The 22,239-nt window shown below is 51.7% G+C and overlaps 1 protein-coding gene across 1 annotated transcript; it reads right to left on the bottom strand.

The window, feature by feature from the left end:
* Positions 1 to 2,418: 2,418 nt before the first annotated feature.
* On the bottom strand, positions 2,419 to 21,243 carry NLRP5 (NLR family pyrin domain containing 5). The gene is made up of 11 exons (XM_070770269.1): positions 21,235 to 21,243; positions 16,900 to 17,335; positions 11,999 to 13,607; positions 10,096 to 10,263; positions 8,725 to 8,892; positions 7,246 to 7,416; positions 6,684 to 6,854; positions 5,413 to 5,583; positions 5,071 to 5,238; positions 3,313 to 3,483; positions 2,419 to 2,793 (listed from the first exon to the last, which is right to left on the bottom strand). Exons 1-11 carry the CDS (start codon positions 21,241 to 21,243, stop codon positions 2,661 to 2,663), a joined length of 3,375 nt encoding a protein of 1,124 aa, XP_070626370.1. The 3' UTR covers positions 2,419 to 2,660.
* Between the last annotated feature and the right edge of the window lie 996 nt (positions 21,244 to 22,239).

Genomic DNA, 22,239 nt, shown 5'->3' with positions numbered 1-22,239 from the left:
TCCAGCGAGGCCGGGGAAACAAAGGCTGAGGGGACGTTTCCCGGTGCCCGCAGGTCCCTTCTCCGTCGGCCAGAGCTGACCTTGGGCGCTTCCGGAGGCGGGGGGGGGCAGGGGGGGAGTGCTGCCTGCTGGGGGTGGGGGTGTTCCCTGTCCCCTGGGGAGGAGTAAGCGTTGGGTTGAGTCGTTCTGTTCCCACCTCCACGGGCAGAGGCAGCACCTGACACCCGGGCCAGATTCTGGGCCACAGAGAGAGGCTGTGTGACCCTGGGCAAGTGAACTAACCCCTCTGACCCTCCGCTGCCTCCTCTGTGCAAAGAAAAACTTGCCTGTCACAACTGTTTGCAGGGACCCCTGGGGTGTCTCTAAGTGCCTGGTCTCCTCTGGTCACTGACCTCGATTCCTGTCCCGGGAGGAGCCTAGTGCGGGACTTAGGAGCCAGGCACACTGCTCTGCCAGGCGGTGCCGCCCGCCTTCTCCAGTCCTCAGTTCACTTCTTGTCACAATGTGGCATTCAGTGAGCTCGAGGGGCTTCCCAGGTGGCTCAGTGGTCAAGAATCCACCTGCCAACGCAGGAGATGCGAGGAAGAGCCCCTGGAGCAGGGCATGGCACCCCACTCCAGAATTCTTGCCTGGAGAATCCCATGGACAGAGGAGCCTGGTGGGCTGCAGTCCACCGGGTCACACAGGCATGACTGAGCGCGCGTGCAGTGAGCCAGCAGGGGCACGTACTTGGTTTATTTATCCCGTCTCCTCCTGCTCCCAAGCTCTGGCGGCTGTGACTCAGGCAGCCGCACCTTTGGGTCTAGGAAACAGCCCTCCTCCTCCGCGGGGAGCAGGCAGTGGCCACCCCCTAACATGTCAGGAGGACGCGGGCCTGTGTGGAGGGCACTTTCGTCCTGTGGGGCATGGACGTGTGGCCAGGAGAGGGTTTTCTGTCTCAAGTGAAGCGGCAGTTCTCAGCTGAGGCGACTGTGCCCTGGGGTCATCTCTAATTCCCAGGGTAGAGGAGGAGGGGTGCGTGGGTGCACCTGGCATGTAGTGGGGGGAAGGCCAGGGATGCTGCTGACGTCCTGCCATGCTCAGGGGGGGCTCCCGCCCCCAAAAGGTTATCCTGCCCGGAGGCCGGCGGTGCTGGGGAGACACTGGCCCCAGGGACCCCTCCATCCTTCCTGCTCCCGCGCGTGTAAAGGGAAAGGCAACGCTCTGCCGCCACCTCGTGGGCACCAGGGGGAGCGCAGGGAGGTGGGCTGGGCGCCTGCTCCTGGGGCCGCGGGATTAACTGAACTGGACTCATCCACCCACCGACTTGTCCCCCAGTGAACAGGGAGGTTCTACACAGCGACCCCAGGCCAGGCATTCGGGGACTTGTGGCTTAGAGGACCAGCTGACATGGCTTCACACCAGACACACACACACACACACAGCCCCCCGACTTTATCCACCTGGAGAAAATGACAAGGGCGAGCCCACAGCCATCCAGGATGCAGTACAGATGTCCCCACCCCACCATGGCCAGACGAACTTGGTTGGTCAGGGCGATGCCCCTGGATTTGCCACGGGACCCTCCAGGGCTTCCTGGTGCTTAGTGGTAATCCCCTGGCAGAGGAAATGGCAACCCCCTCCGTATTCTTGCCTGGAGACTCCCATGGACAGAGGGGCCTGGTGAGCTACAGTCCACGGGGTGGCAGAGTCGGACACGACTGAGCGACTGAACGGCAGGGATGGACCCCTCCGGGAGTGGGTCCCTGCCCTCTTGCCCTGCCTTTCCCTGGTGCAGATATGGAAGTAAATGTGCACACAGCTGTGCGTCGAGTATTAGATTCCACGTGGAGTGACAGCCACATGGCATTCGCTTTCTCTTCCTGACTTAGTGTGATCATCCTGCGCCCACCCACGCTGCTGCAAACGGCAAGCGTTCGCTCTCTTTACGGCCGAGTAGTACTCCCTGTGCGCCGTCTTTACCCATTCATCGATCATGGCCACTTAGATTGTCTCCATGTGGTTATTGTAAATAGTGCTCCTATGAATATTGGGCTGCAGGTTTTTTTTTTTTCAAATTAGAGTTTTCTCAGGATGACTAAATGACTTTTTGTGACACCAGGCCAATGTCAACGTCCATCGATCGGCCTTTGTTTCCTTTTCTGTAAAAACAGGAAAAATATTACCTACCTCGTGGTTGCTTTGAGGAGGAGACTCTGGCAGACCAGTTCTTTACTACACTAAGCGATAAATTCAACATTGTGTTCATACTTCTGATGTTCAGTGATAGTCACATCCTCCTTTGAAATTCAGATATGCACTTAAAAATTTTTTGTTGAAAAAACATCAACAGAGTTGTGACTTTTTTAAAGACCCAAGGCCTCCCTCGTCTGCTCTGGAGTCACACCCCCACCGATCAAGGAGGCACTGGATGCTTCTTCCAAATGCTGTGTTTATTCAGTCCTCCCTGTGTGTTCAGGTAGGACAGACGCTTCACAGAGAACTGAAGTCCCAGGACGTGAAGGGCACACGCCGTCGTCAGAGGCAGACACCGACAACCGAACTGAAGTGGATACTCAGGAGCCACCACCAGTGAGACTTTGTGAGGATCAGGAATCGTCATCCGTCTCCTGAAGGGTCCCGAATCAGAGCGGGGGTGGGCGGGGCGGTTCTCAGGTTCTTCAGATTCTCCAGCAGGGCCCGTCCTCCTCCTCCTCCGTGTACCAGGCGTCACTGATGACCACGTGGGGCTTCAGTCTCTGCACCTGCTCCAGCAGCCTTCTTACTCGGGCCGGGTATTGCTCTTTCCACAGCCTGGGAAGGGGGCCAGAAAGGGGCTTCCTTACTCTGGGAATTTGCTTCTGATGCCTCTCCCTTCCCCAGGACTCCCGGACACCCCGCCCAAGGGTCTGAAACCTCTTCTTGCGCTGTTGCAGACAGACAGCGCCTTCCTCCTTGAATAAAACTCAGCCCCCCACCCTTTTTAAAAAATCAAATTCTGTATCTTTTAGGGCTTCCAAGGTAGCTCAGATAGTAAAGAATCTGCCTGCAACACAGGAGACCCGAGTTCCATCCCTGGGTCTGGAAGATCCCCTGGAGAAGGAAATAACAACCCACTCCAGTGTTCTTGCCTGGAGAATCCCCATGGACAGAGAAGCCTGGCGGGCTACAGTCCAGGGGGCTCACAATAGAGTCAGACACAACTTAGCGACCAAACTACCACTAAGACCACAAGTGGTTTGGCTGGATCCTGCAGTAATTCTCCTTGTGGTTTTTTGGAAGATACAAACATTTTGTCTGTTTGCATTTCAGAAGCCATCTCTGGGGGCTCACCCGATGGTCTGTAGATTAGAGGTGGGATGCATGAAGGCAGAACACAGCGTCGTCATTCCTCTGGGGCCGAGGTCGTTGCGCATCAGGTTCAGGCTGGCCAGGTGGCGGCTGCAGGTGAGGGCGGCAGACAGGGCCTTGCAGCCTTCAGAGGTCAGTCCACACGCCTCCAGCCTGCAGGGTCAGCACAGCCAAGAAAGACCCCGCCATCTGGGAGCCTCCCTCCAACCTGTATTTGACTTCCACTACAGTCTTTCTTATTTTAGATAGCTGTCTCTTTTATTTATTATCATTATTTGGGCTCCCCTGGTGTGCTCAGATGGTAAAGAACCCACTTGCTAATGCAGGAGACCCTGGTTCGATCCCTGGGTTGCGAAGATCCCCTGGAGAAGGGAATGGTAACCCACTCTGCTATTCTTGCCTGTACAACATTTTAAAAAATTTTATTTTAAGGAGATATCTCTTATTATCATCGTTATTTGGCTGTGCCATGTGGCATGCGGGATCTTAGTTCTCCAACCAGAGATCGAGCCCATGGCCCTGCATTGGAAGTGCAGAGTCCGAACCGCTGAACCCCTAGGGAACCGCCCTACTGCAATTTTAACAGTACAGTGGAATACTATTCAGCCATGAAAAAGAACAAAAACCTTGCCATCTGCAACAAGATGGAGGGTGTTATGCGCGGTAAAGGAAGCTAGAGAAAGACAAACGCTGCATGTTTTCACTTAAATGTGGAATCTAAAAAGTGAAATGAATGAAGAAAGTGGGAATAGAGTCACAGATACTGAGAACAAACCAGTGGTTGCCAGTGGAGCGGTCTTCTTTGTTAAAAACTTTATGAGAGTGTAGTTGATTTATAGTGTATTGGTTTCAGGTGTGCAGCAAAGTGATTCGGTGACACCACACATAAATCCACCATTTTTCAGATTCTTTTCCCACGTAGGTTATTACAGAATGTTGAGTAGAGTTCCCTGTGCTCTACGGTAGGTCCTCGTTGATTATTTTCATACACAGTATTTTGTGTATGTTAGTTCCAACCTCCTAGTTTATCCCTCTCACACCACCCTCTTCCCCCTTGGTAACCATCAGTTTGTTTTCTATCTATGTCGTGAGTCTGTTTCTGTTTCATAAGTAAGTTCATTTGTGTCATTTCTTGAGATCCCACAGTTAAGTGATATCATATGATATTGTCCTTCTCTGCCCAACTTACTTCACTCAGTGTGATCATCTCTAGGCCCATCCCTGTTGCTGCAAATGGCTTTAGCTCTTCCCCTTTCAGGGCTGCATAGCACTCCACCGTATGTACTGGCAGTGTTCTGAGAAGCCTCCGGGGTGATTCTGGTGCTTTCGAGAGTTTGAGCTCCACCCGCGTCATCATCTGCTTTTTGACCCATCCTTCTCACTAGACGGGCAATGCCAGGGTCTGTGCACCTCCACCGTTTGATCATCTGCTTTTTGATCCATCCTTCTCACTAGACGGGCAATGCCAGGTCTGTGCACCTCCACCGTTTGGCACTGTGTCCAGCAAACATTTATCTACTTAGTTCTCACCACCTCCGGACCACGTTCTCCAGCATTTGTATTTCATTCATGCATATACAGGTGTCCAGTCGGACTGGACGCCTCGGTCTGCTCCCCTGCCGAGGTTGGGCTCCATTCGATGGGATGGTGAACAGAACCTGCTCTTTGTGGGAGCGGCGTCACGTCTGCGTTCCCCTCCCCCTGCGCCCAGCCCTCTGGGAGGTGGTCCCAAGACCCTACCCGAGTCTCGTCAGGGTGTTCTTCTGCTTCAGTCCCTCGCACAGCGCCGCAATCCCCTCATCACCCAGGGCGTTGGCGGCCAGATCCAGGCTTCTCAGGCGCGGACTCCTCGTGATCACGTTGGACAGACTCTTGCAGCACGAGGCGGTGAGGCGGCAGTTCACCAAACTGCGATAGGCGGGAGGTGGGAGGGGACGGAGAGCGAGGGAGAGCTGGAGGTGGGGGAGAGAGAGAGCCAGACGGGGACGCGGAGACGGACCCTAGAACTAACTCGCGGTGCCCTCTCTTTCGGCCGGCTAAACCGTGTGGTAGACTTGATCTCCGACAAGCGGGGAAACTTACTCCAGGTCCCGGAGAGGGCAGGACGGCTCCATCATGACCTCGCACAGAAGGTTCATCCCGGGATCTTCCAGGGGGTTCATGCTGAGGCTCAGGTGCGTCAGATGCCTGTTGCCCATGAGTGCAAAGGCGAGGAAGCCACAGCCAGCCACATCCAGGCTGCATGCGTTTAGTCTGCGGGGCACACACAGAGAAGAGGAAGCTCAGGTGTGCTCCTCAGAGTGACCTCAGCCTTTCAGATGGCCCCCAGGGACAGCCCGAGGCTACAGAGGCTGGAAGGCGCCTTAGAGAAAATGGGCGTGTTCCACAAGCTTCCTGCGGGCTCGAGTACAGTGCTGTTGGTTGCGAGCTCCACGTTTGTTGTTGAGTCGCTCAGTTGTTTGCGACTCTTGTGCGACCGCATAGACCGTAGCCCACCAGGCTCCTCTGTCCATGGGATTCTCCAGGCAAGAATACTGGAGTGGGTTGCTATGTCCTCCTCCAGGGGATCTTCCCCTCCCAGGGAGGAATCCCCTGCATTGGCAGGCGGATTCTTTACCACTGAGCCCCCAGGGAAGCCCGAGTTCAATGTTAATGATTCAATAATATGTATTACATAAGGTGTCTGTAAACAGAAACACATAAAACAAGGTTAGGTATTGATCGGTTGGAGAAAATAACACCACAGATGAACTTTTCTCTTAAACAGAAACAGACTCACAGACTGGTGGTGGCCAAGGGGCAGGGGTGTCGGGCGAGGGGAAGAATGGGGAGTCTGGGTCACCAGACGTGAGCTCCTACAGACAGGATGGGTAAACATCAGGGTCCTACTGCAGAGCACAGGAAGCGCATTCAACATCCTGTGGCGAGCCACAATGGAAAAGCGTTTTGAAAAAGAGTTGAGTCACCTGTGCAATTAGCAGAAATTAACACAACATGCTAAATCAACCATACTTCAATAAAAGAAATTTTAAGAAAACGCTGTGACCAGAGGTGCCCAGGAACTGTGGGAGTCTTTCCCTGGAGAGTCACTCATCCTGCGTCCACCTGTCCCGTACTCACGGCAAATTTACAGAACAGGACTGCCGGGAGTAATGAGACGTGGCTGTATGTGGATGAATGAGGACTTCCGGCTCGAAACACAGAGGCAGAGGTGGGATTTTCCAGGGTAGAAGCTATCAGGAGAGGGCAGGACATGGCACTTCCGAGGTCCCCTCGTCCTGACCATTTCCCCACTGCTCTGCACTCGCTGTAATAGAGCTACAGATGCTCTGGGGGCCACGGGGTGGACTCACGCCAGCTTCTGCAGACCACAGCTGGAGAGCTTCACGGCCCGACACAGCAGGCTCATCCCTTTGCTCCCCAGTTCATCGCCCGACAGGGACAGGTGTGTCAAGCCCTGGTTCTCGATGAGAGCTGAGGCCAGGTCTTGGCAGGTGGCGGCTGTGAGCCCGCAGCTCCCCAGGCTGCAAGGAGAGAGGCCAGAACGGAGATGACAGCTCAGTCGGTGAAGAACCCGCCTGCCAGCGCAGGAGACACCGCAGACGCGGGTTCCATCCCTGGGTCAGGAGGATCTCCTGGAGGAGGGCACGGCAACCCCCTCCAGTATCCTTCCCTGGAGAATTCCATGGACAGAGGAGCCTGGCAGGCTACCATCTATGGGGTCACAAAAGAGTCAGACAGGACTTAGCGACTAAACAGAAATAAACTTCCACAAAGGGCTCCCTGCAGGAGGCCCTCCCTCCCTGTTCTAACCCTCAGCTTATGCATCAGCCAGTTCCCCTCCCTTTCCTCCACCCGCTGTGACAGGGACGATCACAAGGGAAGATAGGACTCGTGAACAGGAGTACCGCTCACATTAGCTTCTGCAGGGTGCAGGGTGTGACCTTCAAGGCGTCACAGAGAGACTTCACGCCCTGGTCCGCCACCTTATTTCCCGTGAGGCTGAGGGATTTCAGGCTGCCGGACGTAGCAAGCACTTGGGAGATCTCCCGACAAGAGGCTGGGGTTAATCCACAGCGATCCAACCTGCAGAGACAGGCAACGTGGAGCACGTCCTCAGCTCTCCCCAGCAGCAGCCCACCTTGCCCCCATCAGCTGCCCTGTCCCTTTGGCTGGCTCCTGGGCGTTCTCTGCTCTGGCCTGAGGGTCCCAGCATTTGCTGTGCCTGTTCGCAGTCTCAGATCTTTTTGTGGTTCAGTTTTCCGTTCACCCTCTGGGATGCCACCTTGTCTGAGTAAGTCAGTCTCACCACCTTCCCAACCACGCCTGCCCGCCCTCCTCTGCCCCGTCTTCTCGTCCCCGTATTACTTTATTCATAGCAATGACCACCAGCCGACGTTTTGTACGTTTACCTGACCTATACCGTTGTGTAAGTTCAGGTGTCAGCCTGCTGACTTGATACATTGATATATTGCGGTATGACTGCCTCAGTAGCATTAGCTATCATCTCTATCACGTCACACAGTATCATTTTTTTTTTTTTGGTAGGAAATCATTAAAATGTATTCTTTCAGCAATTTTGATGTTTATAATACAGGATTGAGGTATGTTAGTCAATAAAGCTGAACAGACCTCATGTTTCTCTCTCTCAAAATACAGCCAAAGCACCGAGTAGTCCTGGTTTTTAGTCCCAGAGAATCTAAATGGCAAAACACACCCCCAGGAAATCACAAACTGGCAGCGACTGAGATGTCCCTGGAATGGTGAATGACTACACTAACTGCACACCCCTGTATCACCAAATGGGGTGTGTCTGTGTGTGGGTGTGGGGTGTGTGTGGGCCTGCGTGGGTGTGGGGTGTGTGTGGGCCTGCGTGGGTGTGTGTGTGTGGGTGTGTGTGGGTGTGGGGTGTGTGTGGGCCTGAGTGGGTGCGTGTGTGTGGGGTGTGTGTGTGTGTGGCTCAGTCAGTCCGACTCTGCCCCAAACCCCGCTCCTGTCCAGGCTGCCGCAGAACCCTGAGCAGAGTTCCGTGTGCTGCAGGCACACTGGGTTTTTAGTGGCGGCTCGCGGCGTCTCGTTCCCTGGCCAGGGATCGAACCTGGGCGCCCTGCATTGCGAGCACACAGTCTTAGCTGCGGCACCACCGGGGGAGGCCCCGGAAGTGACGTTTATTGTGACGTACGCGTGACACCATCTGCGCCCTCTCTCGGTGTCCGGTTTGGCGGCGTTTATTACATACACACGGCCATGCACTCATCCTGGCCAACCAGCCCCAGACTCCCAAGCCTTTGTACGACCTCGGCAGCTTTCTGCGAAAGCTTATTTCAAAATAAAGAGTAAAAGCAGTGACGCCCTGAAATCCAAGCAGCAGAAAGCATCCCCAGCGCGACTCGCCTCAGAGACTCCAGCGCACACTGTGGGTGCCTGAGGGCCTCGCACGCCGTCTGCACGTCCTCCTCTCTCAGGCGGCAGCCCGTCAGGTCCAGGCGCGTGATGTTCCGGTTGATAATCAGAGTCATCCAGAGGTGACGGAGACCAGGGGTAACCCGGGCCCCTTTAAATCTACAGACGGGAAAAGGGAACGTGAGTTAGGACCACCGGGAGAGGTTTCGTTGTACCCTCATCTTTCCTTCTCACGCTGTTCCCATTTCGACTCTGATCTTTCATTATTTGCAGTTACAGTTGCTCCTCAAACAACACGGGTTTAAACTATACGAGTTCTCGTGTATGTTGGGTTTTTTTCAATAAATATAAAAACACACATGTAGACCATCGTATGCAAAACTGGCATTGATGTGGACCGCCTATCCCTACACAGGAATGAGGTGAGTGGTATTCAGCATAAAATCAATGATGTGTTTGTTTTCTTACTATTTTAGAACTTTGCTTTCAAAGAATTACATTAGTGTACAGAATGCTCTTCTATCTTATAACCAGAGAAACAGCCTGTCAGCCAATCATTAAAGGTAAGTGTTTTTCTTAAATATAGCAATGTTGTATTATGTTTATTGTATTAAGTACAATATAATATTGTATTATGATTATGACCGTAATGTGGATGCCGTAAAAGTTTGTAATGATTCATTCATCAGTGTCCAGGCAGGGCTACCGCGTTGTTGTTGCGGCTTAGTCGCAAAGTTGTGTCTGACTCTTTGTGACTCTATGGACTGTAGCCCGCCAGGCTCCTCTGTGCATGGGATTCTCCAGGCAAGAATACTGGAGTGGGTTGCCATTTCCTTCTCCAGGGGATCTTTCCTACCCAGGAATCCATAAAGCAACCTTACTGATGCTTCTTCATTATCAATGTGTGAATCATTATGTGTATAAATACATGTATGATTCTCTTTTTTACACTGTATTTTCATTTTTGATGTCCAGTGTTACACATATGTATAGACACATATGTAGTTATACATATGACATCTAAAGTGTTTTGTATATAACATTGATGAGGTACTGACACATGATTCATCAGACAATGTAAATTTATGGTATTAATGAATACAGTACTGAAATGAACCTTCCTCACTTCCTGCTCCAACTAAGCAACTCCTATTCATCCTTCAAAACCCTGAGTAAATGAACCCACCTTAGTAATCCCTTCACAAGATCCTTAGTCATTCCCCACCTATACTTTTGGGAACTTGGTTGCTACACCTTCCACAGCCCTTATTCCCTGCAAATACACTCTATAGATCAGTAGGTAGGAGAGGAGAGCCATGACACAGCCACACAAAGGGATGTACGGGGTCTGGGAAGCCTCACATCAGATTCTGTATTTTACAGGCTGGCTGCCGCAGCTTGACACACAGGGTTTTCATGGCCTCCTTGCTCAAGACGCTGCCACTCAGGTCGAGCTGTCGTAGGTTTGGGTGCGTGCTGAGCACGGAGCAGAGGTCTTCCCAGTGCTCATCAAGGGTCTTGATCTTCAGCCTATTGTGGAGAAGGAAACAAACATTTGTTCACACAGGATGGATTCTGACATGAGCAACTGCCCCATCCACGCCCGAGGAGAGAAGTCAGGCTGTTAGGATGGGGGAGGGTCTCAGAGGCTCTGAGTGGATCTGATCTCATGGTCTGGAGGAGTGTTGTCAGAACCAAACTGCTTCCAGAACACTTCTGTACCCACAGGGCACACCGCCAGCTCTAAGTAAGATTTGTGCTTGAATTCTAGCTCCCTCTTGAATGTCAAAGTGTAGTCACTATGGAAAATGGTATGGAATGTCCCCCCCAAAACTAAAAATAGAACTACCATTTGCTGTTGCTCAGTCGCCAAGTCATGTCTGACTCTTTGTGACTCCATGGACTGGAGCACGCCAGCCTTCCCTGTCCTGAACTACTTCCCAGAGTTTGCCCAAGTTCATGTCCACTGAGTCGGTGATGCCATCCAGCCATCTCATCCTCTACCATATGATCCAGAAATCCCACTTTTGGGGATGTGTCCAAGAGAATTGGAACCAGGGTCCCAGAGAGGTATTTGTACATTATTCACAACAGTCAAGATACAGAAACAACCTAAGTGTCCATCAGTGGATAAAGAAACTGTGGTGTGTGTGCCCCAGTGTCCACTGCAGCGCTGTTTACAACAGCCAGGACATGGGAGCAACCTAGATGTCCACCGATAGCGGAGTGGATGAAGAAGTTGTGTTACATATATACTCAGTGGGATATACTCAGCCACAAAAAGGAAAGAAACTGAGTCAGTTCTAATGACATAGATAAACCTAGAGCCTATTATATACAGAGTGAAGTAAGTCAGAAAGACACGAATAAATTTTGCATATTAACACATATATATGGAATCTAGAAAGATGGTACTGACGCATCTACTTGCAGGGCAGGAAGAGAGACAGACCTAGAGAACCGGCTTGTGGACACAGCGGGGGACGGAGAGGCTGGGATCAATCGAGAGAGTAGCCTTGAGACAGGTACATTATCATATGTTAAACAGACAGCTGATGGGAATTTGTCATATGACACAGGGAGCTCAGCTCGGTGCTGTGATGACCTAGAGTGCTGGGATGGGGTGGCAGGGAGGGAGGTTCAAGAGCGGGGGACACATGTATACCTGTGGCTGATTCACGTGGATGTGTGGCAGAGACCAACACAACACTATGAAGCAATTATCCTCCAACTACAAATACATACAAAGAGAAAATGTGGTGTACACACATACAATGGAATATTATCCAGCCTTGAAAAAGAAGGAAGCACTGCCATTGGCCAGAACAGCGGTCAGCTAGAGGACACTGTGCCAAGTGAAATAAGCCAGTCACGGAGAGACGTGTCCGGTCTCACTTAGATTCTAAAGCAGTCAAATTCACGGAAGCCGGGCGTGGAGCGGTGGTTGCCTGGCCTTGGGGTGGGGAACTGGGAGATGTTGGCCAAAGGGTACAAAGTTGCAGCTATCAGGATGAGTGCATTCTGGAGCTCTAATGTGTTAACACAGTGATGCACACCCAGGGGGATAGTCTTTAGGTGTTTTCACACACAAAGAAAATGGTACCTATATGAGGCGATGGGTGTGCTGACTAGCCTGATGGTGATCATTTCAGGTACATCAAAACACCAAGTCATACACCTTACATACGTGCAATTTTGCTCAGTTATACCTCTCTTGTGTTGGAAAGAAACACAAGAACGGGAACGGCAGAGGTGGGGCACTCACCCTTGGGGAGCCCCGGACCATGCCTCAGCAAATTCATCCTTTGGGGTCCCTCTGACATCCAGTCGAACTTTCCGTAAATGCTGGCAACGCCGGAGACAGAAGGAAGACACCGTTAAGTCCATTGGCCGGTTCAACTGCAGCCACACTTCTTGGAAGCCGTTCAAGGCCAAGCGAACGAACTCGTCGTCCTGTGTCTCGAAAAGGCAGTAGAAGGCCTCGAGCAAGTCTGGGGAGGCGGCGGCAGCAGGGTGCTGACCCAGCAGGCAGATCCAGTGCAGAAGTTGCTGCTTAGCCACGGGGGCGACGGGACAGCCTAGGAGGGTTTCCAGGGCCCGCATCACCTCCTTGCTCACAAGGCCAAATAGGAATCTCTTCATCTGGACCAGCTGAACGTTGAGGTCAATATGCCTGAGCTCCGTCAGACTCTTTGTGCTCTGGGGGAACAGCGGGTAGCCCTCCCCGTCTCCCTCGACGCCTCGCAGGACGTAGAACAAGGCCGCAAAGAACTCCTGGAGGCTGAGGTGGGAGAATGCGTGGCCCCTTCCGCAGTGGCCGTCAGGGAGAAGGATGCTCGCCTGCTGCAGGGCGGAGAGCTCGGGCCCCTGCAGCCCGTGGACGCCCAGGTCGTCGCCGTCAAACACGAACTTCGCGTTCCACACGCCGTCCGCTGCCAGCCGGCACAAGCCCTTCAGGGCACCGCGTTCCTCCCCGCTCAGCGCGCGCCAGCCTGCATCTTTGGGAGCCAGCCGCTGGAACACGAAGGTGGCGTACAAGCCCGTGAGGGTGTGGCCGGGGACGGGAAGGCCTTTCCCCGGCTCCCCCTGCAGCTCGAGGGCCTCACGGACCAAGGCGCACACCACGGGCACCTGACACTTGTCAAGCACCTCCTGGTGGTCGGCCCCCGCGTGCCAGGCGCATGTCTTAGGACGGCAGTGCTTCCCGCCGCCGAGGAGCAACTGCATCCTGTTTTCCACTGAGAGGCCCCCGACCCATAGGTAACGGGGAGACCGGAGCAGGGCTTGGAGCCTCTGCAATCCCGCGTCCTGGACGGTGAGGAGGAGGGCGCACTCGGGGAGCAGGACTTTCTTCAGCAGGCTGTGCGCCAGGACGGCTGCAGGCTGCCTCTCCGCCCAGTCGGCCAGGAGGCTGGAGTCCTGGTCTCTGAAGGAGAGCTCCAGCTCTTCGAGTCCATCCACCACAATCAAGAGCCTTTCGGGCTGGGACAGGACCTTCTCCACCGGGACCGGGGCGTCCGGCCACTCCCTGGAGATGAGCTCCGCGAAGCTGGTCTCCCTGGACCCCTGGAGGTCTCTGGCGCGGAGAAGGAAGACGTAGGAGAACAAGCCCTTGTAGAGGTCGCCTTGCGCCCAGAACAGTAGGAGCCTCCGGGCCAGCGAGGACTTCCCAACCCCCGGGGGTCCGTGCAGAACCACCGTGAGAGGCCGGAAGCCCCCCGAGGAGTCTGGGTTAAATGCCCCGGATAGCGCGTGCGCGTCCGGACACTCGGAGGCAAATTCTTCAAAGCGCTGGGGTGTGTCCAGCCTGGTGGAGAATGTCGTCATCACGTGGATCCTGTAGTCCCGCGAGTCCTGTGGGTCCTCTCTGGGGCCTGCATGGGACGGAAGAGAGGGGAAGAATGGGACTGGGTGTGAAGAGAGTCACAGTTTTAGCGAGAAACAAGCAAAGACGCAAAACAAAGACCACAGACTTAGTCGCTGCGAAGACAGCCAGCCTGCCTCTGGGGCGCTTTCCTTTCTTCCTAGCAATGTGCGTATAAGGATCTCTGTCCCTAAGATCACTGCCTGAGAGCAGACGGATGTCCTGGGAAATAGAGCTGTGTCCCTTTAATTGGACCTCTTTTCCGCACGTCACACCTGACGCTTTACAAGTTTGTCTCCCCACCATGGGCGGTGCCAGAGACTTTGCTGCTTGCTATTGTATCTTTGTGGTAAAGAATCTGCCTACAATGCAGAAGACGCTGGAGATGAGGGTTCAATCGCTGGGTCGGGAAGATCCCCTGGGGGAGGAAATGACACCCCACTCCAGTATTCTTGCCTAGAGAATCCCCATGGACTGAGGAGCCTGGCAGGCTACAGTCCCTGTAGCCATTTCCTCCTCCAGGGCATCTTCCTGATCCCGGGATCAAACCTGGGTTTCCTGCATTGCCAGGTAGATTCTTTACTACTGAGCCACCTGGGAAGCCCCACTAATATCTTAGATATCACCACCAGGACTTCCAAGGTGGTGCGGTGGTCAAGACTTCACCTTCTAATTCAGGGGTTGTGGGTTTGACCCCTGGTCGAGGGCCTAAAATCTCACATGCCTCAGGGCCAACAAAAACAAAAATATAAAACAGAAACAATATTGCAACAAGTTCAATACAGACTTTAAAAATGATCCATATCAAAAAAAATTTTTTTTCGCATGATCACATTCTTGTATATAAATGTTAAGAGCAGCATAATTCACACACATCCGTTTCCACCACTTCGTCCCTCTCCGCGATCCCCAACTAACCTGGCACTTCTTTCATGCTTGGACCTTGGTCAGTCTTTGTTGGTGCAGAATCTTCTGATATTTCAGCCAGTAGATACTCTGCAATCAAGAACAGTTGAGACCGTGTCTCAATAACGTCATGGCAGCTACCCTCATCAGGGATGAAAACATCTCCAGCCCAAAATACTGAAGGGAACCCACACTCGTCTCAGCATCTCAGTTTATTCCCCAATTCGTCTGCAGCGAGGAAAATGGAGACTCAGGGCCTGTGACAGTCTCAACACGGTGGCTCGGCTGGGGGTACTGATCACTAAACATCCACTCTTATTTTGATTTTATAACCTTCATTTCCTACAGTGACAGATTTTATTATCCTGGGCTCCAAAATCACTGCAGACAGTGACTGCAGCCATGAAATTACAAGACCCTTGCTCCTTGGAAGGAAAGCTATTACAAACCTAGACAGTGTATTAAAAAGCAGAGATTTCACTTTGCTGGCTAAGGTCCTTACAGTCAGAGCTATGGTTTTTCCAGTAGTCATGTATGGATGTGAGATCTGGACTATAAACAGATCTGAGTGCTGAAGAATTGATGCTTTTGAACTGTGGTGTTGGAGAAGATACTCGAGAGGCCCTTGGACTGCAAGGAGATCCAACCAGTCAATCGTAAAGGAAATCAACCCTGACTAGTCATTAGAATGACTGATGCTGAAGCTCCAATACTTTGGCCACCTGATGCAAAGAGCTGACTCACTGGAAAAGACCCTGATGCTGGGAAAGATTGAAGGCAGGAGGAGAAGGGGACGACAGAGGATGAGAAGGTTGGATGGCATCACTGGCTCAGTGGACATGAGTTTGAGTAAGCTCCAGGACTTGGTGATGGACAGGGAGGCCTGGCGTGCTGCAGTCCATGGGGTCGCAAACTCAGACATGACTGAGCAGCTGAACAACAACAACAATTTCCTATGAATAACAGTAACATGTTTTCCATCCAGGGATTTTTTTTTGATTCTCAGAAGGAAGAGCTTCTGTTCAAGCTCTTTATGGACACAACAGATGAGCAACATCTGGGTGTGTAATACCTGTAAGTCTTTAGAGCCAATCTGGCTGCTCACACTTGGGACTCTTAAGTTTTTGTTCACAGTTGAAGGAGAGAATTCCTCCTGATAAAGGAGAGCTATTATTTTTTTCCTACTACCTTTCTTTGAAATACCTTAAGATAACCACAGAACTTGATGTAAGTACATTGCTAGAATATGCGTACCAACATTCTGAGGGAGGGCAATCCTTAGAGAAGTTCCTTGAACCATAGTCTCTAAATCTAAGGCAAGAAATAAGGGAGACACCCGTTCTACAGCTGTTACTGTTCTTAAAAACAAACAAACCCAAATGCCTCAGACCTAGGGACACACACAGACTGAAAGTGAAGGGCTGGAAAAAGATATTCCATGCAAACGGAAGTCAAAAGAAGCAGGAGTAGCAATACTCATATTAGATAAAATAGTCTTTAAAAATAAGGAGATGGTGATGGACAGGGAGGCCTGGCGTGCTGCGATTCACGGGGTTGCAGAGTCGGACACGACTGAGCGACTGAACTGAACTGAAGCTAGTGGTAAAGAATCCACCTGCCAATGCAGGAGATATGAGAGACTTGGCTTTGATCCCTGGGTCAGGAAGAGCCCCTGGAGGAGGAAACGGCCGAAAATTCCAGGAAGATGGACAGAGGAACCTGGCAGGCTACAAGTCCATGGGGTTGCAAAGAGTCAGACAGGACCAAGCACATTCACAAGAGACAAGGAAGGCCACTACATAATGACTGAGGGATCTATCCAAGAAGATGATGTAACAGTTACAAAGATACACGCACCCAACAAAGCAGCACCTCAGTGCACGAGGCCGATGCTGGCCGCTGTTAAAGGGGAATTGACGGCGACAAGAGAGCAGTGGGGGGCTTTAGGACCCCACTCTCACCGGAGGACAGATCTTCCGGACAGAAAATTAATGAGGAGAAACAAGATGAAGATTCACTTTCTTATTGGACCTTGGCAACAGCACGTAGACGCAGCACAAATACTGTCCCCCAGATGTAGAGAAGGAGAGACTTTGCCAGAAGTCACACATGTGGGGCCACCAGAGCTCTGGCGTGGCACTTTTGACTCCACGTGCCGTCTGCTACCTTCAGCCCACCAGGCAGACCTGTCTTCTCCTTCGTTGTTTCATGGGCTGGAGATGACTTGGGTTTCCAGCGAGGCAGGTTGAGCAGTGAGTGAGTGAGTTCTCCTAGTTCAGAGTCCCGCTGTAGAGATGGACACCCTCCCACCCCCAATGGTACCTTCCCCATCCCCTGGGAACTTGAGGTCACCCCCTGTTTCCCCTACCCCCGAGGTCTGCCCCAATCTCACTCACTTTTCATCTCGTCCCTTGCCATCTCAGACAGTGCCGACAGGCTCATCTTTTCAAAGATGTCAGTGGATGTCTTCCAGGCGAGAGATGCTCTGCAATGCTCATGCAGGAGGGAGGCGAGGGACTCTGCATCAGCCCTGTCCACCTGGACCAGCGGGAAGGAGCACGCTGCTGATTCTGACGCATGCTCCTTCAGGAGGGCCTTAAATGTCTGGAACTCCTCTTTGCCCAGCTGCTCGAAACACCACTGCAGTCCGTAATTGGAGAAGGGGGCTATTTTGGCTTCTCTCATCTTGATGCAAGGCTGAGAGCTCAGGTGGAATGGAAAAGTAGTCTTTGGTAAACGAAGCCAATGGGACCTGTTAGAAGAGTGAAGAGTTAGTTGCTCAGTGGTGTCTGACTCTTTGCGACCCCAAGGACTGTAGACCACTAGGCTTCTCTGTGCATGGGATTCTCCAGGCAAGAATACTGGAGTGGGTTGCCATGCCCTCCTCCAGGGCATCTTTCTGACCCAGAGATCGAACCCGGGTCTCCTGCATTGCAGGCAGATTCCTTACCTGCTGAGCCCTGGGGGAGGTCATAGAGGAAGATTGAAAACACTTGCCAGTGAGTGGTCCTGGCTAACAGGCTAGGCTTAATGGAATTGGCCGATAGGTTACCGTCACTTACTGAAAATCAGTCACAGGGTTTTCAGATGAGTTCTTTCCGGTTGCACTTGTTAACGTAACATCCAGTTACACACACACAGTAAAGACTTTTGGTATAAAGGTATTCTAAGGACTTCCCTGGGAATACAGTGGCTAAGAGTCTTCCCGCCAATGCCAGGGACACGGGTTTGATCCCAGGAGGGTCCCCCATGCCGAGGGCAGCTGAGCCCATGCAGCAGAGCTCCAGGGCCCGGGAGCCTCTGCTCCTGACGCTTGAGTGCCCTGAGCTCCTGCTCTGCAGCAAGAGACTAGCTTCCACTCAGAGCCCTTGGGCAGCAACTGGAGAAAACTGTTTTCTACGTCCGTGCGTTCGTTTTGTAGATAAGTTCATTTGCTGCACGGGGGTCTTGAGTGATCCTACAGAAGCTGTTAGGATTACAGGGCCTGAAATCAGACCCCGTTTGAATATCGAGTCTTGGTGCCCCAGGCAAAGGCGTTTCCCTCAGTAACTCAGTTTCCTCCCTCGACAAAGAGCACCCTCAGGACTGTAGGGTGTCGCAGAGCGCTTTGATGACTGTAAGCCACGGTGAGTAACACCCCCAGACTCCTTTAAGACACAGACACACATCAGTTGGTCCTGACATTCAAGTCAGAGCACCCCAAGTTCATCCTCTACTTTAGACCAAGGGGCTTGCCAGGTGGCGCAGTGGTAAAGAATCCGCCTGCCAATGCAGGAGACCCAGGTTCGATCTCTGGGTCAGGAAGATCCCCTGGAAGAGGAAACTCAACCCACTTCAGTAGTCTTGTCTGGAGAATCCCATGGACAGAGAAGCCTAGTGGGCTACAGTCCATAGGGTTTGCAAAGAGTCAGATAAAACTCAGTGGCTAAACAACAACTTCAGACCTAGAGGTTGGGAAGAGCTGAGAGATGTACCCAAATATGCCAAACAGATGTGTTTTGTGGGTGGACTTTTTCATCAAAGCAGAGCAATGGGACATACCTCCTTCTCTCTGAGGGTTTCTTTGGTCCCTGGGCTCTGATGAGTCTAACTGGAGAGACTGGGAGCAGAGAATAGGGCTCAGCGAGTAGGTTCCAACCAGGAAGGGAGAAAAACAGGGAGAGAAAGATTCCAGGGAGAAGGCAGGAGGAAACGCCCACCACCCTGACTCCTCACCTCTAGGACGGGATCCCACCGGCAAGCGGTGATGACGGGCCTTTGGGGGGATCCGTGTGGTGACGTTCTTGCTGTCTATTGGCTGCTACGCTCCGCGTGGGCATACCCAGGGTAGACGGGGAGCAGCGGCTCTCTGCACCTGCTTGCCCCACCCCTTCCCACCTGTCAGGTGAGGATGCTCTGTCGGCCTTAGTTCACCTGTGCTGAAGACCCGCGGGTCAGTACAGCCCTCACCTGGCTGGCCCAGAGCAACGGGGTGTGGGTGTATGTGTGTGGGTTGGCACTTGCTGACCACTCTCTAAGGATGCTGCCGTTGCTTGTTCAGTTGACTTTCTCCGTAACACCCTCTTATCTGGATTCCTGTGAATTCATAGTATTTATGTGCTCTGTCCCTCAGTCGTGTCTCACTCTTTTCGACCCCATAGACTGTAGCCTGCAAGGCTCCTCTGTCCATGGGATTCTCCAGGCAAGAACTCTGGAGTGGGTTGCTAGGCCCTCCCCCAGGGGATCCTCCCAACCCAAGGATCAAACCCACGTGTCCTGCGTTTCCTGCATTGGCAGGCGGGTTCTTTACCACTAGGACCACTTGGGAAGCCCCATGGTATATGCACCTGCTTGTTATCAAACAAATCTTCTCCAGTGTTCTAAAGTGCAGCTGTGTTCAACATCGCTAATAAAGGATGCAAATCAAAACCACAGTGAGATCTCACCCGACACCTGTCTCAATAGCTATCATCAAAAAGAACACAAATAAGAAATGTTGGCTAGGAATGTAATTTGATGTAATTTGAATGTAAATTGGTGCAGTCACTGTGGCAAGCATTATGGAGGTTTCTCTAAAAACTCCTTTGACATTGAAACTTCAAAAATATTTATGTATCTACCTAAACATAATTGTAATGTATAGTGGAACTATATGTAACTCTGTTCTATTTTTCCCCAGTCTCCTGTAAATATGTTATCATACTTTCATAATTTAAAAAATGAGCAAGAGAAAAAAAGAAGAAGTACATAAAAATAAAACTACCATATGACCCAACAGGTCCACTCTTGGGTATGTATCTGGATAACCATAGAAGCTCTCATTTGGAAAGATACCTGCACCTCTATGGTCATAGCAGCAGCATCCGCAATAGCCAAGGTATGCAAACAACCTCCGTGTCCACCAACAGACGAGTGGATAAAGATGTGGTGCGTTTATACAATGGAGAATTACTCAGGCAGAAAAAAGAGCAAAATCTGCCATGTGCAGCAACATGGTTAGAATTGGAGGGTAGTATGCTGAAGTGAGGGCTTCCCTGGTAGCTCAGCTGGTAAAGGATCTGCCTGCAATCCTGGAGACCCTGGTTCAATTCCTGGGTCAGGAAGTTCCTCTGGAGAAGGGATAGGCTACCCACTCTGGTATTCTTGGGCTTCCCTGGTGGCTCAGACAGTAAAGAATCCGCCTGCAATGTGGGAGACCTGGGTTTAATCCCTGGGTCGGGAAGATCCCCTGGAGGAGGGCATGGCAACCCCCTTCAGTATTCTTGCCTGGAGAATCCCATGGGCAGAGGAGCCTGGCGGGCTCCAGTCCATTGAGTCACAGAGTCAGATATGACTGAGCCACTAAGCATCACACGTACTAAAGTGAAATAAGTCAGACAGAGAGAGACAAACACTGTATTTCACCACTGATGTCTGGAATCCAAAGAGGCAACAAACTAATCAGTGTCACAAAAGAGAGGCAGACACACATGGAGAATAAGGCACTGGTTACCAGCAGCAGGTGCAGAGGGGCAATTCAGGGGTGGGGGGATATCAGATGTTGGGTTACAGGGATGTTGTGCACAGCACAGGGAATTGATAGCCAATGTTTTGTAATAACTGTAAATTAAGTGGGACCTTTGAAAATTGTATAAAAAATACAAATTAAAAAAATGCCCGTCTCAGTTAATAGTAAGACCAGCTATTTTGTGCCTTGAGTCTCCACGTGAATGGTTCTCTCCCAAAGCGTTTCTTTCTTTTTTCCCCCAGCTTTATTAAGAGAATCATCAACCCTGCGTAGGTTTAAGGTGTATAATGTGTTCATTTCATGCACATATATTGCAAAACCTTTACCACAGTAGTGATGTGTCCCACCCCAGTAATTCCCAAGTTTCTCTGCAGGTTGGAATCACTTGGAAGAACATTTAAAATCCCTGAGCCTCAGGCCACACTCATTTCACTTAAGACAGGATGGGGCCGGGCTGTTGCATTGTTTAGTTGCTGGGTTGGAATTACATGTGGAAGACTTGGCTATTCTCCCACATTTATTTATTGATGTATATATGTTATAGAATCATGTGCATTTATATTTCGTTACAGCACCGGCTGACCCCTGCATCACGCTGCAGCTTCCCACTGGTTCTCCGTTGTGCTCATGGTAAAGGGTGTAAGTGTCCATGCAGCTCTCAGTTCTTCCCACCCCCTCCTACCCCTGCTGTGTCCACAAGTCTGTTCTTTGTCTGCATCTATTCCTGCCCTGCAAATAGGCTCACCTGTACCATTTTTCTAGATTCCATATATATGCGTTGTTGTTCTTCAGTCGCTCAGTCATGTCTGACTCTTTGCGACCCCGTGGGCTGCAGCACGCCAGGCCTCCCTGTCCATCACCAACTCCCAGAGTTGACTCAAACTCATGACCATTGAGTCAGTGATGCCGTCCAACCTTCTCATCCTCTGCTGCCCTCTTCTCCTCCTGTCCTCAATCTTTCCCAGCGTCGGGGTATATGCATTAGTACACCATGTTTTTCTGACTTAAAGTATCGTCTTCCACCTAGCTTTTAAAAATGGTTTGCCAAAACCCTTTGGGGACCTCAGAGTTTTTTAGGGCATGGACCACTCGTCCCATTGACTGGCCCTGCAGTAAACCTTCCTCTGCTCCAAACTGCGACGTTTCAGTTTGTTTCGCTTCCCTGTGCGTTGGGCACATGAACTCATGCTAACAAAAAGAAAATGACTATATGACTGCTTTCGAGGTCTTTGAGTTCTAAACGCTGTCCTAACTTTTAACTAGTTGTGTGCTAGTTAGCTGTACTATGCTCCCTTGTGTCCAACTCCACGGACTGTAGCCCGCCAGGCTCCTCTGTCCATGGGATTCTCCAGGCAAGGATACTGGAGCAGGTTGCCATTCCCTTCTCCAGAGGATCTTCCCCACCCAGGGATTAAACCCTCGTCTCCTATACTGCAGTTGGATTCCTTCCCACTGGGCCCCCAGGGGAGTCCTGGGCTAGATGGCTAGAACCCGAAAAGCCCATAGTCTGGGGAACTCCCAGCTGATCCAGGGGTAGGACTCCACGCTTTCACTGCCAAGAGCCCAGGGCTCAGTCTCTGCTCGGGGAGCTGAGGTCCTACAAGCAGGGTGGCTGGAAAACACCAGAGCAAAGTCTGTTCTGGGCGGTGCAGTCCCTCCAGGAGGTTGCACCGGAAGCCACGTGCACCTTGTACAACTTCTCAAGGCCCTAGGATGATAACTGGGGAGGCAGAATTGAGGAGACCACTCT

The sequence above is a fragment of the Bos indicus genome, chromosome 18 (assembly GCF_029378745.1).
Source record: "Bos indicus isolate NIAB-ARS_2022 breed Sahiwal x Tharparkar chromosome 18, NIAB-ARS_B.indTharparkar_mat_pri_1.0, whole genome shotgun sequence".
Lineage (NCBI taxonomy): Eukaryota > Metazoa > Chordata > Mammalia > Artiodactyla > Bovidae > Bos > Bos indicus.
Note: the sequence above shows the minus strand (reverse complement) of the source record. Positions and strands in the feature narration are given on the sequence as shown.

Coding starts and splice junctions, on each gene's coding strand:
- NLRP5 (XM_070770269.1), bottom strand. Junction 3,484..5,070: donor AACACCCTGACGAGACTCGG/GTAGGGTCTTGG, acceptor CTGACCCTGCAG/GCTGGAGGCGTGTGGACTGA. Junction 2,794..3,312: donor TCTAATCTACAGACCATCGG/GTGAGCCCCCAG, acceptor CCCCCTTCCCAG/GCTGTGGAAAGAGCAATACC.